The sequence below is a fragment of the Grus americana genome, chromosome 3, assembly GCF_028858705.1.
Source record: "Grus americana isolate bGruAme1 chromosome 3, bGruAme1.mat, whole genome shotgun sequence".
Classification (NCBI taxonomy): Eukaryota; Metazoa; Chordata; class Aves; order Gruiformes; family Gruidae; genus Grus; species Grus americana.
In genome coordinates, this window is record NC_072854.1 from 27,022,212 (window position 1) to 27,045,269 (window position 23,058).

At 41.2% G+C, this 23,058-nt stretch overlaps 1 protein-coding gene across 1 annotated transcript in view; it reads left to right on the plus strand.

The window, feature by feature from the left end:
* The first annotated feature begins 322 nt into the window (after nucleotides 1–322).
* Nucleotides 323–23,058, plus strand: part of HCRTR2 (hypocretin receptor 2) — a 33,943-nt gene continuing 11,207 nt past the window's right edge. The window contains exons 1-3 of the mRNA XM_054819068.1: nucleotides 323–667; nucleotides 14,078–14,256; nucleotides 15,701–15,944. Of these exons, the coding sequence (XP_054675043.1) occupies nucleotides 439–667; nucleotides 14,078–14,256; nucleotides 15,701–15,944 (652 nt within the window). The 5' untranslated portion in view covers nucleotides 323–438. The remainder of the gene's footprint in view (nucleotides 668–14,077; nucleotides 14,257–15,700; nucleotides 15,945–23,058) is intronic.

Below are 23,058 nucleotides of genomic sequence, written 5' to 3' on the forward strand. Positions count from 1 at the left end.
GAACGAAAAACAGCGTCGTCTTAAACGGACGTGACTTTTCCAGCGGGGGCAGGTGCAGTCCGGTACCCGAGGGGCATGCAACCCACCCTGATCAACCTGTTCCCCGGCCGGGCAGGGGGGGCGCAGCCTCCGCGGACGCGGAGGCTGCGCCCCCCCTGCCCGGCCGGGGAAAAGGCTGGTCAGGGCGGGTTGGGGACCGACGCGGATCCCCAGCCTGTTCCCGCATTGGCTCCCGTAAGTTCCCGCGTCATTTTTCTCCCCACACCCCGCTTTTCGCACTGGCAATCACAAGCCTCGATGGACGGGAGGGAGAAAGCTCGGATGCTCTGAGAGGGTCTGGTTTGTTTTTGTTGTTGGTTTTGGTTTTGTGTTGTTGGTTTGGGTTTGGGTTTTTGTTGGTTTTTTTTTTTTCCCCAGACCCCGGACCAACCACCAGGGATGTCCGGGATTCAATCAGAGGATGGTTCCCCTTCGTACAGGAATTGGACGACCGGGTCGGAGCTAAATGAAACGCGGGAGGCTTTTTTAACCCCTTCCTCCGACTACGACGACGAGGAGTTCCTGCGATACCTCTGGAAGGAGTATTTGCATCCCAAGGAGTACGAATGGGCGCTGATCGCCGGCTACATCGTCGTTTTCATCGTGGCGCTCGTCGGGAACGTCCTGGGTGAGTCGCGCTCCCCAAAACTTCCCGTTCCCCCTTGCTCAGGTGGGGTTTGCACGGATGGCGGCTGGAAACCGGGGGTGGGTTTGGCTTTCCCGGCTGGAAACGCGGGTGTGCCCAGCCGCGGGGGAAAGTTAAGGCTGCGCGGAAGCGGCCTTTGCTGCGGGACGGCGTGAAAACCGCTCCCGCTGCGCTTGCGAGGGGCTGCCGCGGCCGCCTCCCGCTGCCGGGGCTGGGCGGGCGGAGGGGAACCGGCTCCCGTCCCTGTCCGCCGGGCTGAGGTGCTGAAACCTTCCCCCCCTCCCTCTCCTCCGCCTGTCCCGGCCGGCGGCTCCGCCTCTCAGCCCGCCCGGGAGACTGCTGCCCCCTCTCACAGCCCCGGCCCGCTCGGCGGAGCCCGGCGCCGCGCTGGTAATACCAAGCGGGCGGTGTTTTCTGAAGGACGGCGGTACGGGGTGCGGGTACAGCGTGCGGGCACGGGGTAACGGACACGGGACGGCGCCCTGCCCGTGCGGGGAGGCGGCGGTCGCTCCCCTCAGCAGCCGGCGGGCGGAAGGCGCGCGGCTCGCGCCTCGGCGGCGCAACGGCCGCGCTCGCGAGCCGCGCGGAGCGGGGACGAGGGGGGCGGGGGGGGGGAAGAGGGGGACGGAGGCGGGGCGGCGCCCTCCCGGGCTCTCATTGAGGGAAGCGAGGCGAGGCGGTGCCTCGGAGCCCGCCTCCTCCCGCTCCCATTCATCCGTGAAGGAGGCGGCGGGCGGGGGGCTGCTCGGAGCGGGAGGGGGGGGGGGAAAGCGGACACTGGCGGCGGAGGAGGGGGCGGTGGACAACCCTCCTCGGTGAAGGGGGAGTGTGGCGGAGAGCCGAGCTCAGGGCAGGGAGGGCACGGGTGGGCTGGAGCGGCGGCGGGAAGCGGGAGCGTTTACGGGAACGGGCGGGGGCGGTGAGGGGGAGAGGCGAGCGGGGTCTGACCGTGGCGAGCCCACCCGCCGCTCCCCCTCTCTCCCCTCCCGAGCGGAGCTGCTCCTCCGCTCCCGCTCCCCCGAACCGGCCGCTGCAGCCAGCGGAGCGTGACTGCGGGAGGGCCGGCCCCACGCCGGGGATTGTCACCGGCCTGTGGGAGAAGGCGCTTGGGCCGGCGCAGGGGAACGCGCCGCCCCCGCTCGGCCGCTGGTTGCGGGAACTGGCGTGCGGGGACACGCGTGTGCACATGTACACGCCGGGGGCGGCCGTGTCCTTACCGACCGCTGCTCCCCCCCGCAGCCGTGCCCTTTTATTTTGCTGATAGGGGGGTGAGCAGAGAAGGCGTCGGTCTTCATTAGTTCTGCGTTTATGAATGAGCATGAATGCGGTGTGACCGCCGGGGAGCCGGTTACGCCGTGAGAGCCCACTTAGCTGGAGTCACGGCCATTTGCATTTTTATTTACATCGGTGACAGTTTCATGAACGGAGTGGCGCACTAGCGCGCTCAGCCCTGCCATACGGGTCTTCCATTCATGTTTTTCAGAAGGATTTATGCGTGTCAGGGCTGTCATCTGCAAGCTCTCTAGGCTACCCGAGACAAGACGTAAATAAGACTGCAGCCAAAGGCAAAATTTTGCAAGGCTTTTTTTTTTTTTTTTTCTTCCCTTTCAATGGACTGATGATGCTTATTTTTTTTTTTTTTTCCTGGAATGGTGTGCTAAACTGCCTGTAAACATCCAGTATGCACGTTGGTGAAACCAGTGAGTTTTCAGCCAAAGAGGTTACGTTAGAGCTATTCAGAAGCCTGAGCATGTTAGCTCGGTCCATTGCTTGGCAGCCAGCTTGACAGGCAGTGTAAAGATAATAGCCCTGGCAAGAGGCTGTACTTTAAACTAGCAAGAAAAAGTGTCCTTCATTCTGATCTTGAGCAAAGACGGTTTTAGGAGAACTGTGTTTGCCTCCACCTGTTTTGTAAACAGGCTGTCTTCTCGCCTTTAAAGATTCAAGGTCAAATCTTCAGCTATAGGAGCTTTCACCCTGTTTACATTTTTTCCCCCAAAGCCACGAGGAGAAAATCTTTCTTCTCTGTGCACTTGCAAACAGAGATGAAATTGGTGCCGATGCGGCGCTGTTCCTCCCTGACATTTGTGTATGTTATCTTTTTGCTTGGGATGGAAGCTGGCGTTTGGCTGTCCACCCACCTTTCCTTTTACTGGACTGCTTCTGCTCAAGCCGTTTCATCTCTAAACTGCCTTTGTGCATTACACGGACCTCACCCACCCAAACTGCTGCTTCTGTTTATGGGCAAGTTGTTTGTGGGATCTGCAGGTGCAGGTGCTCGTTAGCTGAACACTGTCTCATCTTTATGCAAGAAAGCTCATACTGCACTGATTGCAGGCTCACGTGATTTTGAGGAGAGAAATGGATGTGGTCTAATGCTCCTTCCAAAGACATTTTTGTGAAAATTTATTTGACTACCAGTGAAAATCTGATATAGAACAGTGCACATGTTGAAGTCTCTGAGAAGCTAATTTCTCCTGCTTGAAAAATCCATATTCAAGGTTAATCTGGGATTTAGTCATGGATCTTCTCAAAGCAGAGCAGAAGTGATTCTAAAGAGATTTTTAGTGGCTAACAGTGCTTTATGGCATTTTCCTTAATGATGCAGTGTGTTGCTCTGCTTATATTTGACTAGTGCTGCTGGACTAGTGTGGCATGTGAAATCAGTGCTTTGATTCTATTTTGTCCATGCCCTGTTCAAATAACAAGTAACCAGAAAAGACCCTTCCCTATGTGGTGCTGAAAACTTATATTTCTGCCTCTTATTTTGATTTGTGCATTCATGTGGGATTAAGACACTCATTGTGTCCCAGCAATGACATCTGTGCAAGAGGAAGGCACAGCGCATCCCTCAGATATTAGCAATAAACTACACTGAAGCATTCTGACAGTTAATTAACAAGCAAGGGTAGAATCAGAAACTTGAACTTTGATAGACATCTACTGGGCTCTTGAGTGAGTTGCACTGCAGGAATTCTACTTACAGTAGCATATAACAAGGTCTGCATTGCTATTTACCTTTCAGTTAGGAGACTTGACAATGCTGCAAGCTGCTGCACAAACCAGCTAAAATGAAAACTATTAGCGATTCTCTGCGTTTGAATGCAAGTTTCATTACTGCATTCAAGTGCTTCATGTCAATGATTCTCATGTGTGCCCACGTTGGCTGCTCACCAGTGCAAGCCATTGAGAAGAAACAGGTTTTAAGAGGTTTTTAGGACATATTTACAGGAACATTCAGAGAATCTGAAATGTGGATGATAACATCAGTATGCTTTGCCCTATTTTCTTCTTCACTCGGTCATTATTTATAGCAGAATAGTAAGGACTTTCTGTTTTGCAAACAAGATAAGAAGATTTCTTCATCATTGCATAGCAATGAAACTCTTGAAACTTCTTTGCACGTAGGACATCTTAATGGAAAAATGTATGTTGACTGTAAATACCTGTTTCTTCTTTATTTGAAAACATTGCATTAAAACCACTGCTTAAAAATAGAAAACTAGATAATTAAGGAAATATATTTTTAGAATGTACACTTGTTACTGACATCATCGTTCCACACTAACCAGCTGCAGCATTTAATAACTGGAATAAGACCACAAGGGATTCATAAGTAATGTACAACTCCACACCTTTAACTCCATTTATGCAGGTAACGAATGGGAATGGTCCTCGTTTAAGTTATTCATTCGCAGGGGTCAGAACTTTTCTAATGAAATGGTTTCCCTCAGGGAACATGCATTCGTCAGAATCAAGATGTACAGCAGAGATAACTTGGTTTGATCAAAGGCTGAAGGCAGAACAAGCAGCCTTCTGGTGTCCCAGAAGGCCTCTTGGCAGCCCTCCCCAGAGCTGGCAGGAGCTGAGATCCTGAGCACACACCACCTGCCAGCACCCAGCTTGAAAGTCCTCAGCACTGCTGGCTTCCAAGGCTAAGAGACCATGCAGGACATCAGTAAGAGATTTCAGAAACTTTCTTTACTCACACAATTTGGTGATACTTGTTTTTCTTTCCAACTCAGAATGAAACCAAATTTAATTTAAACAGAATTACTCCTCTCTGGATAGCTCCGTTATTTATTATCTATTTTACAGCAACTGCTAGTTGTGCTGAGATCTGTACAGAACCCAACTGTGGTCCTTTCCTCAAAGAATTCAGTCTGACTCATATTGCTCAACAGCATTCATTTGATTTTTACTTATCGTAGTTTGATTTTTTAGGGCTAGAGAAGAAAAGGTTTGTGTATAGTTCTAACACCAGAGTCCCAGTCAATGCTTATCAATAGGCAACTGTCTCAAATGCTGCTCTGTTACTATTTTAAAGGTATCATCTGGTGAATACTGAGGTCTAGCCATACATGCATGTGTTGGTAGAATTGGTCATGTATTCTTTTAAATGGTGCCATGATCTTCATGAATCATAATTGATTGCCATAGATGAGACATATTTAATCACATTTTAAATTATTGCATTTATTTTTGTCCAGATTACTTGGGGAATTTGGCACTGAAAGGACTTTACTTTTGTAATATCAGCATGAAAGTCACCTTTATCTGTTGGATGAATAATAACTAGAGTGGCTTTATCATTTTTAAAAAGATGCCACATAGGAAATGATACAGTATTTATACATTAAACCTACCTAAGGTATAGAATGTATAAGCTCACTTTAAGAGTTTGAGTATCAACTGAAGTATATCGGTGTTTGCATAATGTAGGGATTACTGGCAAGAAAGAGTCATGCACATCTTTGTGAGATGCACAAAAAGTAGAAAAGCATTAAAAGATGAAGCTGATTTGAAATTACAGAATCATAGAATTGTAGAACGGTTTGGATTGGAAGGGACCTCAAAGATCATCTAGTTCCAACGCCCCTGCCATGAGGTTGCCCTTTTCTTTCTAGATTCTTGTATCCAGATGTGTAACTAGTTCCACTCTATATGCTTTCTGACCAGAGGAGAGTCAGCTCTACTGTCCTTTACCATCCAAAAGCTCTGTTCCCAGCAGCCTGATCCCAGCTGACACGCTGCCCAGTACCAGAGCTGGCCTCCAGCCCCAGCAGCTAACCCCTGGGCAGGGGGCAGAGGTTGCAGCGCATGGGGTGCTCTCAGCCCTGATAGAACTGTGCCCTGTCTCCTGGTTCTCAGCACAGTGAGACCGCAAGGATTTTAGCCTAGTTTTGGGAATATTATATTGGCAATGTGGATTCATGATATAGATTCCGAAGTTGTATACTATGCAAGATATTTGCTGTAGCATTTCACCAGCATAGTGAATTGTATTTTCTTTGTATAGCCTAAGGAAAAGGCATTCTTACATCTACATTAGAAACAGACATGGACATGGAAAAGTTTTTCCTAGGGCAACTCCATTTTATGCCAACTGACAGATGCATTTTGAAGCGCATTGTTTCAAAGTTGCACAGCATTTCAGCTGTGAAGCGCAACCTTGATTTTAATGAGTTGCACAGGTTTAAACTGAATCGTAGTGAGGTGTGAAATCATTTTATTGTAGTGTCATGTGCAGTATGACAGCTATATTTATGGTCCTTCCATCTCTAACATGAAGAGCGTGTAAGGATTTTGTAGGGTTTTTATTGTTACTATGGATAGAAAAATAAGTGTATCAAATGTGATTGTGAAATAACTGGTCAGTTAGTATAGCCAGCTCTGCAGAGATGACCAGGATTGCCAATTAACACTTACAACGATTCGTGTGTGTGTGTGTGTGTGTGTGTGTGTGTGGTGGAACAATTTAAAACCAATCTGTCTGTGTTAATCGGTACAGTTAGCTCAGGAAAACTGTGTGATGGTACCTTTCACTTTCTCCAGAGCTGACCAAACCTGGTATTTTGAGCAGTCTGTTTTTATAGCATAGCTGATCTTCTGGTAATAACTCCCATTTCCATTACATTGTTAATTGCCTAAGTTTATGTAATGTGACTGAGTTAGAAAATGAACCCTGTGCCAATTAGATGGTTGTGCTATTACTCCCAATTGTAATCTGTAGAGATAAGCTTCCAGCAAGCAGAGTTTAGTTCTTGTATTCTTCTCTAGCGCCATAATAATAAGGCAGTACATAAAGTATAGAAGTGGGCTGGAGAACTTGAGCAAGCCACAATCCCCAACTCGTAAGTCCTTTTAAAAGCCTAAGTACAATAGAGCACTTGCTATCTCGAAAACATCTCAGAAAATACATTGCTGCAAGCAAACTAGTTGCTGTATATCTGTTTTATTTCTATAGACTCTCATTGTCTTTTGTGGGAGACAGTTCCCCATTAGTAGATTTCAGTGAAGGTGATATTCAGTAAAATACTTTAAGATTTCATATGTTCAATGTTATTCAGCTATATTTCTTTCAGTTGCAATATTTTTCCTAGAGTTTTACTAGAAAGAAGTGATGGAGCCTACACCTATGTACTTGTTTATGTGTTTATACATAGGGAGCATGACCTAACAACCTACTCCTTTTGTCATGCTTCCATGATTTTCTTCAAATTTGTTGACACGTCTAGTGTGTCCTGTTGATGAGGAGCCATCACCTCACTGGCAGGCTGTGTAATTCCTTTGTGTGCGCAGCCCAGAATATTGTCCATCTTTTCAGCTGTAGCATCACTTATTCAAGGACAGTTCTTATCTACTGGGCATTATTATCAGCTGTAGGATTTTTTTCAATATTTCCTTTATAATAAACATTGTATAAAAAGTGTCTTTTCTTTGTGTCATTCTTTCTATTACTTTTTCAACATAAACCTGGTCTTATGTTGGACTAATTTTTTCAGATAAGATTAGTTATGTAAAAAATGAAGTAATGTGTGAGTTTAGAGCTTAATAGTGGGTAAGAGATGGACAGCCTAGGAAGCAGATATCATCTTCCTATTCACAGAAGAGATTGCTTTGTTTTAGATCTTTTGTTCTCACTGCTGGTTTCAAAAACCCCTAATTAAATATACTCTGCAATTTAGTTAAAGTGCTTCTCACCCCTTAATCAAGATCATCAATAAAGTTATTGAAAGACTCATGGAAAGCCTTCCCAAAACAAATAAAATAAGCTTAGTCTTAGGCACCTAATTTTTAGACTCTTAAGTTAAAGCAGAAGAATCCTCAATCAGGAATCGTTCATAACGAAAGTCATTTCAATGACAGCATTTTTCGTTCCAACAGTACGCATCGATTCAGGGTTTCCACAGGGGCTCTAGCTCTCCAGAATCCCATTTGGTGGCCTATCTACTCCGCCTCCCATTCAACACGATTGTGTTGCTTCACACCCCACCACCCAGACCTTGATTCACAGTAGGTAATGTCATCACTAAAAAGACCAAGGAGGAGAATGCCATATGGAGAACCAATTCATTGCCAGGTGGAAACAACTGGGGGTTTTTGGGGGCGGTTTGGCGGGTTTTTTTGTGAGGATAGGAAGTAGATAATAAATAATGTGTAACTCAAATCTGTTGAACACATTTTTTATCACTCTTTGATTGTAAAATACTGTGAAGGAGTAAAGCTCTTTGGAAGCTTTCTGCCTCAGGCATTTGGAGGCTGCTGGATGGCCATATTATGACATTTTAGTCAAACAATTGTGATACTGAATTACCAAAGCAAAATAAAATCATTGAAGTTTAGTATGAAAAAAGATAATTCTTTGTTTACATCCATCTGGGATTTATTATTCACCAAAAATGAGATAAAGAGGTAGTGTCATTCATTTATATAAGGAAATGTCAGGTATTGCTCATTATGGAAATTATCTTTCTATTTTGGCCAAGAAGTCACACTGGAAGATGACCCATTGAATAAAAGGTTGACAAGACTTCTGGAGTGTTAGGGAAATGATTTAGGATTGACATGTAAAAAACAAATTGACAGCTGAACCAGCAGTCCACCAGCAGCAGAAGGACTGCAGCACAATGTTTAATATGCTCAAGACAGCGTAAATCTTCCACGAGGCAAGCAGCTGCATTTTGTACCAGCTGGAGCCTTTGTATTGTTTTCATATTCAACTTGAGATACAATGAGCTATGCTAATTGAATAAATGGCATTACAGCTTCTAATTAAAATGCCTTAGGACACTAAACCAACAGGGATTAAATTTGTATAGGAAAAATGCCAGTCTTGCCGTACCACCATATTGGTTTGGTTTTTTCTTCAGGAATATATATGAAACTTTCTTCATGGACTTCTAATAGCACCTGTCTTAAATTTTAACTTTTATTTGAATTTTTATGTCTAGTCCTTGCTGGGACTTGCCTGTAAGACTTTTTTTGGGATAGGAGATCGTGACTGTTTGGAGGATGGGTTCCGAAACACACTTCATTATCGCAGAACTGTCCTCGCTTGGGGAAAGCCTCCACAAGTTTTTCCAAACACTGTCAACCTGGAAACTCAAACTAGTTTCCAAGCCTTCACTGACACTGTGTGGCAGAGGTAGGAACAGCAATTGTTTTGCTTAAAGCTCATACTGATCCGGGCAGAAGAAAATGAAAGCATCAGTGGTGAGAAGAAGGAGTTATGAGAGTCAGATTACTTAATAACCATTAGGAAAAGAGCTGCTCTTGGTGAAAGCTGGCGTGCATGTTTTTATTTGCAGTTATTAACTGTAACTTTGAGGAGTTTTATAACATAAAAGCAAAAATACAGAAAATAATAAAATACACTGGGCAGGTAATTAGGATCCAGGAGAGTTATAGCAGTCGGGAAAACCACGCACAGCTGGAGCACATTTGTGAGTTGCATTTATTTCCCACTTACTTTTTTTTTTTTTTTAATTTGGATCCTCTTTTCTTCAGTGTCTGTGTTAATACCATTTTTCCCACTTTCTTCCTCACTCCCATTTATAGCTGGGAACATCAAAGGTTGCATTAAAGATTTGCATATAACGTTAAATCAAGGTTTTATTCAGAGCTATTTTTACTATTTCATAGATTTTTCAATGGAGCTCTGAAGAACTCAGTTTGGGCCACTGCATTGTGCCCTAACTAAACAGGCATCCTGTTAACTCTGCGTTGTCTCCAAGTTTTTTAGGAAGGCCGGTGCTGGCCTCATCTCCTGGTTTATGATTTTGGAGTACTTTTTGGTAAAATACTCTCCCAGTTGCAAATCTTTATTACCTTTCTCATCCTTCTCATCCTTCTCCAAGCTGAGTGGAAAGCCACAGCTCTCTGCTATTTCACTCTGGGTAGGCAGATAACATTTCCCACTCCACGGAGCTTCCTTTCTCTAGCATTTTTCTGTAGGGTTTATACCGAGGTTGAGTGCCTCCACTTCTCTATAGAACTACCTGAGACGAAAATGCATCTTTAAAGGAGTGAGAGTGGAGAGTATACAAACCCCTTTTGTTCTGATACTTAACTAGTTACAATATATTCAGCAGCATAGTTAAACTATTTTGCACACCTATAAAATAATAGTTTTTGAACAAAGGCTAGAGTATCTTTCTCGATGATCTGCTAGATCACTGGTATATCAATTAAGCTGTTGCCCAAGACTACTGAATAATCTTGTACTGCAGTAGACTCAGAAGGACACGGAGTCTGGACGGAATACACGGAACTAAGTTTCTGCCATTTATACCATTCTGTCCTATTCAAATAACTCGTAGCAAATCCTCACGGCTCTGTTTAGCCTTGCACCGAAGGAAAACATTACGAATGCTTGCGCAGGTTGAAAACAATACTGCAACCAGCAGAGGGCAACCAGTGGGGGAAAAAGCCGACTTGTTTTTAAAATACTTTCTCTTCAGAGGCTTTTTTACGCAAATTCATTTTTTTTATACATTCATGGAGTAAGCTTCTGGGATATTTATTTATTATGGCAGTATGTAAACATGCTAGTTAAGATGGTCTTGTGCTTTGTGCCGTACAAAGACTGGGAAATGGTCTATGCTGCAAAGAACAGATGAGGTCAAAAGGGGAAACACACAAGCATAAACAGAGAAATCGACAGTAACAAATTATCTTGCATTTCTGTGCTTGTAAATTATGATTTTTTTTTTCCACCTTTCAGGTGCCTCTCGTCCCCATAGAGTAGAATTCAAAGGAATTCAGAGCTACTTTCTGGATGTGGGCTTTCCTGCATACTGCTACTCCCCGAGTAGCAAGGGACATAGTCTTTTCTACTTCTCTGAGGAATAGCACGTACTGGAGTTCATCTAAATTCCATCCGTGTTAAGCCAGTGTGACCTGGAAGGCTTAGTAAAGAGCTGGGAATTAGGAGCCCAAGTTTCTTATTCTGTGTCTGATTTACTGTATTGCCTTTAGCAACTTGTGTTCTGCACTTCACTTTCCTTGCATCGAAGATGAAAACGATAATATTTTCCTAGCTCTCTGGGGTATAATGAGGTTTCATTTGCTCATACTGATAGAAAGCTTTGAACACAATATGCAAAATGCTATGAATTGATTTCTGGTACAGTTTGCTGCCAATGAGATTGACCTCATGTTCGTTAACTTAATGCATTTATTTTACCAGTAATAATGTTAATATTCAGGTGCTTTCCCCTAGCAGGTCAGCACAGGAATAAGAATAGGCCTTGCCAAAGAACATATATATCTGCTTAAACCTGGCACCATTAGGCACTGACATCCTTTGCTGGAAACGATGCACTTGTCTGAATCAGGTAGAATGTAGGACTGCTGAAACCATAGCATGAGAACAAAGTAGCCAAACTCTGAACTTTTAAAGCATCGTTTTATTTAACTTTTGCCTATTGATAAAAGAAATAAAAAGTACAGAAGAACATTGCCACTTAATATTAACTTCTGCCTAAGTACAAGATAGGACCATACTTTCAATATGAATTACACTCCAGACAAAGAACAAGCCATAAGTAAAAGCCCAAAGTGTTAACGTTACTGAAGGTGACATGGTGTTTGCAATTTTTTTCCCCAGCATTGCATTTCCAACTGCGAACAACATTCCAGAGGGGCAGCAATGTATTATCTTCCCTGTTACGTGCTGCCTCTGCATTGTCAGATAGTAAGTTATAACTGTAGTAATCCTATGCACCAAGTGACAACGGTAAAGCTCTGGCTTTATAGTAATGCAATGCTATAGAAATAACTACTTTAGTAGGTAACTTAAATCACCCAAAGGCGAAGCAAATGCAATTAACGTGACATTTCCTTTAGGCTTTTAGTTTATAAGCCTTGCCTTTCAGAGATCTGAGGCCACAGGTAGGAGAACCTGAAATTTTGTATTCAGGAAGAAAACAATAGAATAAATGGATACTGTGGGAGATTTTATCAAGCAGTGAAGAGCTTTGTGGAGGGATTTTGACTTGCATTTATAAAAGCATGATAGATGTATATCAAAGATTAAATTTATTCAAGCTGTAGAATTTGGAACCATTTCTGCAACGTTAAAAGATATGAAGAACATCTACTGTGGCACAATAGGGGTTTTGGATGAAACTTTGAAGCCTGCATCCTAAAATGGTAGTTGATAAAATCACCTTCTTGTAGAGAAACTGAAGGCCAGCTAGACTCTCCCCCTCTCTTTGTCCTGAAATACCCCTAAATGTCTAAACATAGCCCTCACGTCAAAGTGCTCCAATCTCGGCTCCTGCTAAAGCTCTAGTACGGTATTGAATGAGTATCGTGCCCATTTTGGTCACTGCACACTCACAGGAAAAAAGTGATCCAGTCTGAACACCATCCAGAGAACAGCAACAAGGATGGCTGTAGAAGTTCTAAAAAATGACCAGCAGTAAAAGATAAAGTTCTGGAGTTATGCAGTCTGAAAAGAAAACTGAGGAAAGATGCAATAACAATCTTTACATATGTAAAGCATTGCTGCAGGGAAAAACTCTTCTTCACTGCTGCCTGTGTGCAGAAAAAGAAGTGATATAAATAGCAGTAAAAGAAAAGTAGATTAGACATTAGAATACTTTTTTCTTTTTTCTTTTTTTTTTTAACAGGGAAGGTAGTTAAACATTGCAACACATTTAAGAGAGTCATGATATCTTCAAATATAACATTTAAAAATGTAAACTTCCCAGCAATGGCTTGGTGGTAGTCTTACTGTAGTTGTGTTGGTCTAAAGACTTAAACAAGACAAGATTTGTGGAATGAAGTAAAACATTTTATTAGATCAACTGATGCAGCTGGAAGATGGACACAAGCATTCAGGCACACCATTCTTCTTAGGATCTAAAAGAGTTTATGTGCCTCAAAGGCCGTAATTTTTTTTTTCCATCTGTTTCAGCTCGTTTAATAAAAGAATGGCTTAACTCTAGCTGATTCCCTTTTAGATTTGGACAACCTCTTGAGGACTCTTCTAACTCTGTTCTGTTTAATAGATCTGTTTAATATATCTAAATTAAGCATAGTACTATATCCTAACAGATTAAGGAGACTTTGAATCTTCATCTGGATTTGCAGGGCAGATGAATTATTGTTTACGGGAGAAGAACCTTTGATGTACAATGAGTTGTACTGTTTTCTTACAAGAAATATTGTGGTATTTCCTGAAAATGTAGTGCATCAGTTTTTATTTAAAGAGCTTTTGGTGAGTGGATCTAAAACGTTCAAAAGCTATTGATTACTACACAATCTCTCAGGGTTTTACTTCCGAAGTTATTAAAAAACTTATTTTTAGGCTAGTTTCTCAGACTCAATATTGGCATTTTTAATGTATTAGGTTATGAATTTGCAACCATGTTGAAGGACTGATTTGCCTCATTTCTAAGAGCCTTTCAAATTGAAAAAGAGGGAAAAGAAAAGGTATAAAACAAGCTTTAAAGGTACATCTTGTAGAGTGTTTGCTATGTGCTGTTTTTGATCATCATCATCAAAAATATGCCACATTTATAATGGGTAGCACTTAATACTGAAAAGTTACCTTTATTTACTTACCTCAAATCACAGTTGCCCAGACAACTGTTACAGATTCTCTGCAGATGCAGTAGATATATTATGCCCAGCAAAATGTTTTATAAAACGAGTGTTGTCTTGATACAGTTTACAAGATTCCATGTGGTAGCAATTTGAATTAAGCATCATGCTATCATAAAAAAAAGACAAACTTCTACAAATGTAGAAGTGTATTGCCATAGACTAGAGCCAATGGATTAAAATAGATATGAAGAATGTTGTGTGAATAGCTAGTGCAAATAGTACTTACGGTAAAATAAGCTGGCTTATATATCAGATTATTTCCCTCGCTGTGGTCAGTGGAAAACTATTCTTTGTGTACTAAGATTCTCTCTTCATGTACCCTCTTGTTTCCACTTTAAAAGAAAACACATGGTTCCTACACTGAACTGCATATTCAAATATTCTGTATTAAACAAAGGACACAGACATTTCCTTAATTCTGCAAAGCCTATTTTTTTCCTGTTGAAGCATTCCCTAAGTCAGTTCCATCTCACTAACTTGTCTTTCCAAAATCAGTTTGCATTGCAGTGTGGAAGAATCATCACATGCGGACAGTCACCAACTATTTCATAGTGAATCTCTCTCTGGCTGACATTCTGGTCACAATTACTTGTCTTCCAGCAACTTTAGTAGTGGACATCACAGAAACGTGGTTCTTTGGGCAGCCCCTCTGCAAAGTGATTCCCTACTTACAGGTATTATTTTTACTGCATTTGTGTACACATTACCCATGTTATGAAAAAGAGAAAGAACAATAGCATCTTCCTAATAGTGATGATCTGATGAAAGTCTATCCCTGCTACTGCAGTAGATATCTCAGGGTGGATGCTGAGGATTAAAGGACTGCTCCACTTAATATGCTGATGCTTAATAAATATTGTTCTTGGTCCATCTGACTGTTAGGCTTGGGCAATGCACTCTCTGGAACATTTGTCTGATGCTCTTCACTTTTTGTCATCTGTTTTAGTAATCCAGAGGGGATATAAAGAAATAAAAATGTCTGTGAATAGAATTAGTGTCATTTGTACTCTGTGTGTATGGACCTAAACAGCTACACAAGTGTCCACGACAGAGAATCCAAACTTCTGAAGGGAGTCTGGGCTTTTGTATAGGTTTAGTGACTCACTTTGCATATTTTAGTAATAGTCAAAGTATCCTGGTTCACTGGGAGCTGATCAGACTGTCTGCCTTGAGCAATAATTGCCACCACTCCTAACCAGTGGACTTAATGAGTTATGAGATCATTTGCATCAAAATGATTGGCAAGTACCTTTTCTAAGAGTAGCTGGTTAAATGAACTGACTGGGCATACTAGAATGACAAGTGTTTGGCCTTTTAGTCATTATAAATCAAAAGAATTGAGCAGGACTCTCAATGTATGTGGGTCATCAGCTCTGTGCCTCCAGCATAATTTATATTTTGAGCAGATACCTGTATGGCTGAAGAGCCACATTGTGTCATCTACTTGATAGAATCAAAATCACAAAACTTGTTTCAAAGCCTCCGTTCTAGTGGAAGGAAATCCGAAGAGAGAGTGAAATGAACACCTAGTGTACAGAGCGAAAGAATAAAACCAAAATGATAGGTTATTTTCTATGCTGAATAGAAGGTAAAAATGACTTACTCTGCCTTAAGCTGATCGGGTGGGGTTTTTTATGAGACCCGGAATTTCCATTGATCCTATGAAAACTGAAAAGGCAAAATAATGGTACTGGTATCTGACTATAACATAGAAAAAAACCCAAACAAACAAAATTGTTCTACAAAGAAAAAAAGATCTAATTAGTTGTTTTAAAAGTAATTTTTCAGATAAAGTTTTGCAAATTCTAAGTTGCATAAATTTGCTCTTTCAGAATCTGACCCTGCTACACCCACTCAGTTTGGGTAGCACCCTAATCTGTGAATTGTACTGTTGATTCTAGTGGGTCTACAGCAGATGAGGATATCTGTTGTAATTCTGTAAGATTTAAAAAGGAGTCTTTTCCTGGGAATAATTTCTATTTAATAATTGCAGATAAAGATCTAACTGTGTTGAAAACAGAAATAATTTTTAAAACTCTGGAAAAAAATGGCAATAAATAATTTTTAAAACTCTGAAAACATTACATTTACATTTACATAATATTTTCTTTTCTTTAGACAGTTTCAGTCTCTGTGTCTGTACTGACACTTAGCTGCATTGCTTTGGATCGATGGTATGCAATTTGTCACCCTTTGATGTTTAAAAGCACAGCCAAGCGAGCAAGGAACAGCATTATAATTATCTGGATTGTGTCCTGCATCATAATGATTCCTCAGGCTATTGTTATGGAGTGCAGCAGTGTGTTCCCAGGATTAGCCAATAAAACCACCTTGTTCACAGTGTGTGATGAGCACTGGGGAGGTGAGTGTGTCATTGACCATAAAGACTGAATTTGTACTGCTGTTATGTAATAAAAATATCAGGACATATTAATATGCAGTCAAGTTGTATAAACATATCACAAAATGTTCTTAATTATATAAGCTTTCCTAGAACTACTGTTTTTCAAATACTGTGAAATCCTGTTTTCTTTTGTATTGCTAAGACTTAAAGTACATTTGAAACCGAGTTTAAATGAATGAGGCTGGCTTGTGCCTTGACCGTGTTAATGTTTCCCAGAGGGTAGAAATGTTCCCACCCTTAAATGCTTATGCTTATATAATTCTCTGATCGATGGACATTGCAGGTTTACAAAGACTTCAGTATTTAGCCTTAAGAAATAACTACACGAGAACAGAATTTCTCTTTACCTGACATATTGCTTTTGCTAATTGCTGATATTTGACTAGTCTTTATAGGTATCTCCTGGGACTTCAAAGCAAATTGCGTGTCATTACAGAATTTATAGAGATGTCATCGACACAGGATAGCAAACTAGCCTACAATTTGAAATTTATCACGGACAAAATCATTTCAATAACTTTGTAAATGTAATCGGTTACAAATGATTCTGTCCAAGAAGGGTAATTCTGCCTTTCCAGGTTAACTCTGAATCTAACTCGTTCTGTATCTGAATGGAGCTGTAAGAAGCCATAAGGGTTGCCAGGGAGGAACTACTTCTATTTTGCGTCCGATCACAGCAAGCGGCGTTAGCCACCCACCCAAATGGTTAAAACTCAACTCTGGTGGGCCTTGGCATAGCTCCAACGCTAACGGAGCATATGAGTTACACGCTGCGACTCTGACACTGGATCTAATGACCATCAGTAATACCATTATTCACACACAGGAAAATAAAGCCAAGTTTGCCAAAACATATAACTAAAAGGTGATTTTTAACAGCCTCCAGACAGACTAAAACACAATCAGATTCTCTCCCAGAGCTGTCTCTCTAGAAGATTCCAGTCCTGTGAACAATTAAGATAAAATACAACCGGATCACCTGTACCTAGTTATCATGATAAATTAGTTCAAGCAGCTCGAACTGCTGAGGGCTCTTCTATGTGCTGTTTTGGAAGTTCCTCCTCTGCTAACAGCCTCCGCAGGGCCACTGGGGGATTAATGAGAAGACATTGGCTATCACATTCCCTATCACATTCCCTGTTCTTTATCTCCTTCATCCCAGTTAGTCCTCTGGGATAAGGCAACGAGGCAGAGATGGCCATTAGCTAGCTGGCACTCATTGCAGACAAAGATGTGCTGAAAGCTGGTAGGTTAGAGGAAGCCTCTGTTAAGCTGCAGGTATTGTATTTGCTGTTTCGTTGGAGAAGACACATCTGTTCTTTACTTTTCGTGTTCTTTCTTCATCTGTGAACAATTTTGTATCTACTGCTGGATGCTGCAGTGTTTATGTGACTATTTTCTTTCACAGCGTTCACTCCAAGTACAAGTTGTGTGCCCTCATTTTGGCTGCAGAACTAATTATCCGTGCCTTCATCACTACAAGGTTAGATCTGCAGCGAAGATTCTTTTAATCAGCCTAGGAAATGAAATGATGGAAAGCACTTTAGTTAACTAATTAGGGAGTCAGGAGAGCATTTAATCAGGGAACACCATCTCAAAATTTCCAGACCTACGCTGGCCACTTTTTGCTTCTCAACAGGAAAGTGTTGCTTTTGAACTACAGAGTCCCCAGTAGCCTTGGAACTATTTTAAAGAGTGCCTCTTGTTCGGTGCCACACTGAAGCAGCTGCAGCCCACAGATATGCCTGCACTGAAGCACCCATTATATAAAAGAAAAAAAAGCTCACATGTGTGTTTGCAAGATTCTACTCCTATGGAGTGTATTTGTCCAAAATGAAATCTATTGATCTCCAGGTTATGCTGTGAGCCTTCACTTGGATGTTTGGAGAGGTAGAAAGGAGTAAAACAAAGGCAAGTACTCATGCATAGAATTAAGTTCTTTTTTGTGTGTGCCTTCAGAAATGAATACTCTGAAATTATTTTTTTTTTATTTATATTGAGCATAAAATTACAATAAGTTACATTAAAATATGTTAAAGTTTTCTGAAATGGGAAGCTTTCCATTCTACTGAAAGATAACAATCCCATTTTTTTATCCTGCTGCCTTTTTAATGAATTATTCTTCTAATGATAATCCATCATCATTGCTACTTAATCTGCTGGTGCATTTCAGCTATCTATAAAAAATAATCCTCTCCACTTTCTAATAATAGGTTATCATAGGAACTTGAGATAAGAACCTTTCTATATATTAAGTTACAAGTAGATTGCTCAAATCATGGAATTACTTAGTAAATGTAGATTTAACCATATATTATCAATGAGGAGAAAATATATATACCTAAACATCTCTTTCAGACTATGGATAACAGAATTACATTAGCTACAAATAATTTCCATTCATTTGAAAATGGCTAAGGACAATGAGTTGGGCCAAAGCACAGAAGATGCAGGTTTTCTACTGAGAACCAGGGTTTACAAAGGACCCCAAACAGAACAACAAAAGGACATGGATAACAGGGCAGCAGTTTGAAAAGACTGGTGAGCGTTGAGGCCAGAAGAAGGAATAAAGAGCTAAGATTTTCAAAGAAAATAGTTGCATTTTTGTTGGATTTTGTTTTGCCTTTTTTGACTACAGGAATATCTAGGATCAAAGCAAGCTAACCAGGAGGAGGCTGAAGGAGTATGAAATTAAAGTTCCTATAAATAAGCCATATTTGCAAAGAGAAAGTGGAGCTGTAGATGCTGCACACGCTCAATAGACTCTGAGTAAATCCTATAGAAGAGTCAATTTAGAGGAAAAGGCTTATATTTAGGTGTTCACTGCTTTATTTAGAACTACATATAATCTATGCTGACTAAAATTAGGGTATGTCTGATGAAATCTTTGCAGAGCATCATGTACACCGTATGTCCAAAGGATGTTAAACTGTGGATTGTCAAGGTTGAGACTGCAAAAGGGGATGCTTAATGAAAGTCTGTTCTAATTCTGGGAACTCAGGGCCACTGAAACATGAGGTGCTATGGAGAACTAACAGGAAGCCATGTCCAGGAAAATGTCAGAGATGCCGAAGCAGGAGACAGCACTGTACCCTACCCAGACTTACATCCAGCTGCTGAAATCCATACAGATCTGATGAGTGTCTGGAAGGAAGGTCTGATCAGCACTGTGACACTTGGGGTCCTTAACAATGAACAAATAGTGGCCACCCTGACTAATAAGATTTCAAGCATGCTGTTGGAGACCTGCCAGTGACTGCAAATGGAGCAATAGTTGAGCCTAAAATGGGGCTAAACTTCTTTTTAATTGCTTCTGGCATTCCTGAATATAAAATTCATTGCCAATTCTATGCTGAGAGTTTTTCATTTTGAGTACTGTCTAATAACAATATTTTATTTGGGAATGCAGAAGGATCCAACATGTGACCTATGCAGACTCACTTAAGGAGCCAGTGTTGGCCACAGTTCTGTAATAGTCTGTAATTGCTATGTACTGAATTTGATGGTAAGTGCCAAAATAAAAGAAACTTATGTTAAAATGAGTTCACCATGTGTCCAAATCAGCTAAATACATTCTCTTAGAGCTGTTTGTGAAAAGAGTGTTAGCCAAAGTGCATTAGCCAACCCCTTTGCAAATGATAAAAAGAACATGGAGATAATCGTTTCCCAAAACTACATGGTTGAATGGAAGCAAAGGCAAGACTTTGTGTTCCATTTCCTCTTAGGCTACTCATAAAATAGTACAAAAACATATTGTCTTAATTCTGGAAAACAAATAGCTGGAAATTGCATTACTACATGAAGGTTTATACATCCTGTTTATTAAAGTGTTCAGAATTTAAGGAAAAACTTGTGGAACATTTTAATGTAGAAAGAAGTTAGAATATTGCTAATACTGAAATTATGCTTGGTGTTATTGTGAATTGATAATTCAAGCATAATATATCAGGTTTGAAAATATAATTTTAGTAGTAGCTAACTGTAAGTAGTCTGACACAGGAACATAGTTTGGAAAGGACTGTGTCGTGTGGTCAAATTTTTTCTGCTATGGGCACCCACTTTCTAACATCCCTGTTTATTAAGCTTTATTCTAAAAGTATACTCTTTTAGCTGCATTGCTTCTTCATATTGGTAACTCCAAAACCTCATAGGTGTCTTCCTGAGACGAGGGAACCTGGGAACTCTCTGCTGATGCTCAACAAACTTGATAGTCTTGTTGTTTTTCCCTATTCTTAGGGAAGCTGTCAAGAGTACAAATGTCATTATGAATCTATGGCTTAAGGGAGTATTTCATTTGCTAGACATATCAAAACCTTTTGAGTCTGGGTTGTTTTCAGTTTGTATACATAGGTATATGTATGCATGTATGTATGAATGTATTTGCACAAATATAGTAAAAGTCTGGCAAAAATCCATAAGCTGTAGTTTCAGTCTTCTGCCTCCTTGCTTCATTGAACAGCAGTCTGGGACTGGAACACGGTGCTGAGAAGAAAGCTTTAGAAAAGCTTAAAATTTGTTTAATAACCCCTACAGCAGACAGAAGGCAGCTTTGTTTTAGCATACTGATCCTTTATCAGGTGGAGTAATCGTACTGTATGAGTGGTGCTGAGTAGGGATGCCAATCTCACCCCCGCCCAATCTCTGTCACCACCTCTTTGCTTTTTGTCCCCTTCCCTCTTTTCAGTAAAACAGGGACCAGTGACATGAGAATCATTAATTTATTAAAGAGATGGTTACTCCAGCTAAGAACAATTTCCCCCCGTCCCAAAGTCCATTAAGTGACCATGGAAGGCAAAGACACTTTTCTCTTCTGCTTGGCGGTAAGAGGTTCAGCGGTCCCAGTCAGGCAGCTGATATATCACCAGGACCATAAACTGATTGATGTTCTCATTCGAGGAGCCTGGAACTCACCCGTTTGATAAATGAACGGTGTCCCAAACCAGCCCTTCCTCCTTCTTGCTGCTGTGATTGTCAGACAACTTTAAAGCTTTTCTTTGGCTTGAGAAGCTAAACAGAGTCATGCTTCTTCGGGAGAAGTTCTACAAAGGGCTTTGCCCTGGGTGGAGGAGGGACAGGTTTCCTTTGATGTTTAGCAGCTGGCACTTTCCAGGTGGCTAAACTTCAAAGGCGAGTGTTAGGATCTTCCTCCAACCTGGTCTGTCAGTTCTTTGTAGATAGCTAGGCTCATTTAATGTTTCACTTTACTTGGAATGCTAAATTGGAAGCCATAAACTCCAGATGGCCTTTTAAATATGTACCGTCCTTCTACCTGAAAGGGGCCTGGCTGCCTGCAGAGCGTTGATGAGGCAGGTGGCACCTCCTCCTGAGCTGAAGGAATGTACTTTCAGCTCTGACCTCCCGTGATCCCAGTAAGTCACGTTACTCCAGTTTCTCCGTAATCTCTCCACCTGTGAAACATGCATGTCAGTATTTCCCCGTCTGACAGGACTGCTGTGAGGCTGCATCTTCTGAAATGCAGAAACAATTCTGAGATCATCAGTACCTATAGGAACCCAGGTTATCACCATTTATAAAAAAGCTTGCCCCAAATGATCTGCCTCCCCGAGGAACATTGACAAGGGCTAGTAACTCCAGCTGCTAGTTAAAAGTTGGTGAGTCGATTTGGTACATGAATTTAGTGCACGTGAGGAGCCAAATGCTGCTCGTCTGAATTTTTTGAAGCCTGATCCATCAAAGCTGCAAATACCAATGGCCATGTCTCTGTTACCTTTGCAAGCGATGCACATGGCTAGAGTTTGCTATAGCAAGTTTCTGTTTCGCTGGTACTGAAGTTTTTCTGGCTGGGGAACTAGCCGGCTCTTTGAGGCCCAACACTGAGTGTGACATCACAGGAGTCTGGGTTTGAGGGCGAGCCTGGAGTTAGCATGATGGTGCACTCCTCCCTCCTATGAGAGTTATGGGCCAGATCTGTGTATCTCCTTGTCTAATCAAACTCTTAGGGATCCTCCTGGCAGGCAAAGGGACCCGTTGTTTGATAGGGTCCACAGTCTCCGTCACTTTAAGAGGCAGAAAGTAAGTTTGACTTCCTAAAGTATTGATCTCATGCAACTTTTTTTTTTTTTCTTCTTTTTTTAATTAAAACTAAATACAGAGTTTTAGTTGCAGATCTCATCATCCTGAAACATTGGAAAATTCAGGAAATTAACATAAACCTTCCTCCTTTACTCTAGCCCAAAACGCAATGCTTAGGATTACCATGCAACCTAACTGCTCATCTAGTGCACAGTTTCTCTTCCGCTACATAGTGTCACTCTACATAACGCTCATTCCTTTTCTGAGGCCATCCATAAAGGTTAAGCTGTAATTGATATCAATATTTGGTATTACCAAACTACATTTGGTGTTACAAAAGTGAAAGCAAGTTCTCCAGGCACCCACTGCAATCTAACGATAAAGCTTATGATACAACACTCTTAAAAACACATTACACTCACAACACTTGCAAGATGTTTGTCTCTAAGCAAATAACCTTCATAAGTTGCCTTTTGAAAAGAGGTACATGGGAAACTAGAACACAATGGTAGCAAACTCATTATTGCTAAAGCTAAATCAAAAATAATCTTGGAAATTTCCTAACTTTAGAGAACTTGACTGAATTCTATTTTTTTCCCTGTAATCATAATAATAAATCACTGAATATACCTTCAAGACACATTTATTCTGCCACCAAAAAGTGATTTCAGAAATGTCTGTCTCTCCTGCCATTGGCATCCTGTGTGCTGTAGTCTACATTCTCTGTTTATCAGTGAGAAACCGTTCCATTTACTCAGGGATACATAGTAGCCTTTGCAGAATTAAAACCAAAGACAGTCACACAACCTGTTAAATACATCAAAGATGAGGTAGGTTGAATAATTGGTTAGCTACTGTTAGATAATGAAATTGTCTATCTTTCACCGATTTAATAAAACCAAAACTTGTTAAGAGTTTGTACCTAGAGCAATAATGTTATATAAGAGATAAAAGATGTTTGAAGTAAAAGCATGTTTATAACAGAAAAAGAATGTATATACAGGTGATCAGAAAAATCAATCCTGGTCATGATATTATT